This window comes from Populus alba, chromosome 14 (genome assembly GCF_005239225.2).
Source record: "Populus alba chromosome 14, ASM523922v2, whole genome shotgun sequence".
NCBI classification, from domain to species: Eukaryota; Viridiplantae; Streptophyta; class Magnoliopsida; order Malpighiales; family Salicaceae; genus Populus; species Populus alba.
This window is the reverse complement of record NC_133297.1, coordinates 8,394,613-8,399,318: the sequence shown is the minus strand read 5'-3', so window position 1 is coordinate 8,399,318 and position 4,706 is coordinate 8,394,613. Positions and strand designations below refer to the sequence as shown.

Genomic DNA, 4,706 nt, shown 5'->3' with positions numbered 1-4,706 from the left:
ACAGAAAAAAAAAGGTACTAAGATATATATAAATGTATTTAAAAGTGTTGTTGTGATTGTTTTTTAAAATATTTTTTATTTAAAAATGTATTAAAATAATATATTTTTTTATTTTTTAAAATTAATATTTTAAAATAATTTAAAAATATTAATTTAAAATAAAAAATATATATGTAAATTTGAAGTAAACATCAGAACAGGACTGTGATTCTCTATAAAAGCTAAAAGCATCGTCACGAGAGTGAACCATACCAAAGAAGAAACAATCATAATCTCGATCCAAAAGTTTTGACAAATCACAACAGTTTTCCAGAATCCTCATTCGCCATATCTTCTCTTCTTTATCTTTTCTTTTCACTTTTCACTTTTTCCCCTTAACCTTCTACAATAACCAAAGACAACAATTATTTTCTGCAGTGGCTAGAACTCTGAAAAAATGGTAACATTCTTATTTGTTTCAGTTTTTCCAGTGTTCTGTTATTGTGTTTTTGTTTTTCTAGTGTGGGGTTTGATTGAATGATTGGTACAGGTTGCGGTCGTGGGCTCCAGTGCGAATTCAAATATTGGGGGTCAGTTAAACTCAGTTGTTAACGAGTCTAATCTTTTAAGTGAAAATGGAACGATTTCAAGAACCAGCAGTGGTTGTGGCTATGTGTCCTCAACGACTACAGCAACGACTTATGAGCCTTGTGTTTCTTGCACTACCTTTAACATCTTGGCTCCTATCTACAAGCGACTTGATCAAAAGGTACTAATTCCTGTTCTTGTCCCTTCTGTAGAACCAGACAATGGTGTTAATTCTTCTTCTTGTTATTTTCTTCGAAAATTTTGAGAATTTTATCTGTGTGCTTTTATATTGTCGTGAAATAGAATCAAAGTCTTCGTGAAAGCAATTTCAGAGCAGTCTGGCTCTCTAGAAACCAGAAGATTTTGAATTGGTTGCTTCTCGAGAGATCTTCAATTATATGTCTCCAGGTGGGTGCTTAATTTCCTTTCAATTTCTCTGTTACCGTGGATCTAATTGTGTGGAAAAATAAAAAGGGCTGTTTATTGTATTTGAAATTATGCCAAGTGGCTTCTTTTGTGTGTGAAATTTTGGGTTTTTATTTGCAGGAATTCTGGGTTGGAAATGAAGAACTTGTGCATATGTACCAGCAGAGACTTGGTGATGCTGGCTATGTAACTTTCCAGCTTGCACGAACCAATAACCGTGGAGATGGTAATCAATGTTCTGTTTAAGCTCCTTCGTTTGTTTGAATTTCTTCTCTGGATTAGTGTGGATCTTTAAAGCAAGCTACTTTTTTTTATGTTCTTATACTTTTCAGGAGACATCTTTGGTCATCAGCTTAAGTTGGCTGATTCTGACTATTTTTCAATCTCGTACAAACATAATAAAATTAAAATTAGGCATGGCGTATATTGGTTGATAGCTGACTTTGCAATCAAGTTTTTATCTTTTCTTACAAAGAACAAAAAGTTTGTTGGAAATTCTGCAAAAAAAATTTATGAAAAGACGTTCAGTTTATTTTGGCAGGCCATGAGGTGGAAAAACAATCTTTCTCGGTCTTTGCCGTAAATCAAAATAATATTTTCTTTTTGCTTATTTGGTAGTCACATGTAAACTGCAATTTGTATGCTATTGCTCTCCTTGAGTATGCTTGCCTTTTTCTATATGATTTTACTGACCTCCAAGTTAAAAAATTAGCTACTTGTGTCCCTTCTGTTATCACCATCCAATCTAGCTTGTATAAGTTCATGCTAATTGGATTGGGATTTTATTCTCTCTGCAGGCCTGCTTACTGCTGTGCGTAAGGACGACTTTACAATTCTAAATTATCGAGAGTTGCTCTTCAATGACTGTGGAGACCGTGTTGCTCAGCTACTGCATGTTCAGCTGGCCTTTCCCTCTTCACAAAACCGGAAAGGCAATGCTCAGCAAGAATTTCTTATTGTTAACACTCACTTGTTATTTCCTCATGATTCCTGTCTATCTGTAGTTAGACTGCATCAGGTATATAAATCTCTCTTTATTCATAATCTTTTACTTCATTCTGAATTTCCAATTCTAGTTCTTAGCTATGTTAATGCCAATTTTTACCTTGAGGTTTCTCATTGGTTTTTTTCCTAGGTTTACAAAATACTCCAATTTGTCGAACAATATCAGAGAGAAAAGAAACTTAACCATACGCCAATCCTGCTCTGTGGGTGAGCTTCTTGTCTTGCTTCTGCGAAGCAAATGATTCTCACATAACCTCTGAATAAAGATATCCTCATTTTCTTTTCATTTGTTTCATGCTTTATCCAGTGATTGGAATGGAAGCAAGCGTGGACATGTTTACAAATTCCTGAGGTCTCAAGGGTTTGTATCTTCATATGACATTGCCCATCAATATACCGACAGTGATGCAGATGCCCACAGGGTAAGTTTCCTTAAGTTGCAATCCGAATGCCTCTGCATCACTAGCTAACAACAATGTTTAATTACACTGCTTACCTCAAATGTTTTTTTTTTCCCATGACTCCTTCTTCATCACGTAGTGGGTGAGCCACCGAAATCATAGGGGTAACATCTGTGGTGTTGATTTCATATTGCTGTGTAATCCTAATAAATCGAGGAAACCATTGAAGAAGAGTTGGGCTGAAGCAGTGTTTGGAATAATAAAGGTGAGTTCAATCGTTTCTGGAATGTTCTTAATAAAGTTGGGCTGAAGCAGTGTTCGGAATAATAAAGGCGAGTTCAATCATTTCTGGAATGTTCTTAATATCTTACTCTTCAGTTCTGTTTTACTATCGATTAGTTCCCAGCATGTCAGGTGATCGTGGTACTTCCTTGCCCTGCCAGTCTGGTATTTTGTGCTAGAGAAGAAGATAAAACATGGAATAATATTGTTAGAAAAAGAAATAGAAATATACTCTACCAACAAGAGTCAAGACCATTCATCAACTTTAGTTCATATCTTTCTAAAATTTGTACTTGTCTCAGAAAACTTGTTCAATTTTTCTACTTGAGGAGATAGCAGACACAAATTGTATGCATTAGAGAAGGATTAAGAATTCTTTATTGTATTTTTCTCCTCTTAAATAATTATGTGGTGGAAGCTTCTTTCTGCAAAGAAAGACAATGTTGTTTACTGTCTGCTAGTCTTGCAATCCAACCATGGACCCTAGGAATTTATGCCTAAGCAATCTTGATATTTACAGCTAATGCTGCTTGTAGCAGTCTGTACCTGCTATTCTGAAATATAAGATGTATTAAACCTCACATACATTCTAATCAAGAACCGGTTATCATTAAATTAGTTTCCAAGTTCCTTGAAGTAGATTGCTTTGTGAGATATTTATGGCTTGTGCTTTGGTTATGCTGTTCAGTTCACAGCTTATGTCAGCCAGCTTTTTGACGAGTATGTTAAAGAGGCCTGTATGTCAAATGCGTCAGCATTGCATCAGTGCAAAGTGCTGTGCATGTGCTATAGATTTGAAGTTCAACTGAATCACATTTTACCGTCCTTATTTGTACAAATCAAGGGGCATAAAGTTTAGAGCTAGCTCTTTTCTAGCTCTGGTGAAGTTCCCCAATAACATCAATATGTTTTGATTTAGAAATTCACTTAACCATACTTCTTTCAACATCTGATTGCTATATTTTTTCTTGGTTCAGTGTCAGCTCCAAAAAGCCTCGTTGCTTGAAAATAATGCATTTGCGTTTTTAAAGGCTGGCGACCATGGGAATTTTATAACATATTCAGCTTTCTGTGAAGCACTCCGCCAGGTACTTCCACAAGCAGCTTGACGACAAACATGCAATTTTAAGTGGAAAGATGACCTTACCATAGTCTAATCTATACAGGTAAATTTAATTGGTCTTCCTTATGGACTCACTTCCCAGGAGACGGAAGATTTATGGATGCAAGCTGACATTAATGGAAATGGAGTTGTCGAGTATGAAGAATTTAAGGTGCAGTACATCCCTGATCCATGGATATTGTCCTAAATTTCAGCAGTTCAATTGGTCTCCCTAATATTTCGCATGATAGCTGGTACATTGCTGTGTGTTAAATTTACAAATCTGGGCATGCGTATGGATCTTTCAGAATATTTAGAATTCTGTTCCAATTCTCTATATATCCGTGTTAGATTAATCTACCACACCATTCATTATATGTTGCTCACTAAAATGCTTAATAATTGCAGCGAAGGATTTGGAATTCAGAATGCGCAGAGCTAAGAGAGGAGAATTGCAGTGAGAGGACTGGGGACTCTGAACATGACATAGTGGAAGAAGCCATTGGTTTCAATGTCAAGAATGCAGTTCTATTCCCCCGTGAAGCCGAGAAAGGCATGTGGCCAGAAAATTATTCTCTCTCTGATCATGCTCGACTCACCGTTGTGTTTTCTCCGGTTAGAATGCAGTGTTCTCAGCGTGTGACACGTTTGTAGATGAAACTGGCTAAAAAACTATGGGGTAGATAAGAAAGTGAAGTTTTTATATCAGAAACAACTGTCTACAGCTATACATATCTCTGGGGGTAACTAGCTCTGGTCTAGCCTCAGCCAAGTTTTTCAGGCAAAGAGAGAACTACCGTATCCCAGATGTCTTGGATTGTAATGTGAAATGCAAAATCAGAATAATTCAAAATGTATAAATTTATGAATTCATAAGTGCAAAACTCCATCAATTTTACTACAATATTATTTAATTTTCTCGA

At 35.9% G+C, this 4,706-nt stretch overlaps 1 protein-coding gene across 2 annotated transcripts; it reads left to right on the top strand.

Moving 5' to 3' along the window:
• The first annotated feature begins 210 nt into the window (after positions 1-210).
• LOC118041164 (uncharacterized calcium-binding protein At1g02270) lies at positions 211-4,706 on the top strand. 2 transcript variants are annotated; one of them, XM_035048344.2, is made up of 11 exons: positions 211-439; positions 530-748; positions 871-975; positions 1,114-1,219; positions 1,791-2,011; positions 2,129-2,205; positions 2,306-2,420; positions 2,539-2,664; positions 3,659-3,769; positions 3,887-3,955; positions 4,192-4,706. In XM_035048344.2, the coding sequence occupies exons 1-11, from the start codon at positions 437-439 to the stop codon at positions 4,435-4,437; spliced, it is 1,398 nt and encodes a 465-aa protein (XP_034904235.1). In that variant the 5' UTR covers positions 211-436; the 3' UTR covers positions 4,438-4,706. The 2 variants fall into 2 exon arrangements, with proteins under 2 accessions (XP_034904235.1, XP_034904234.1); XM_035048343.2 differs by having other exon boundaries at positions 3,848-3,955.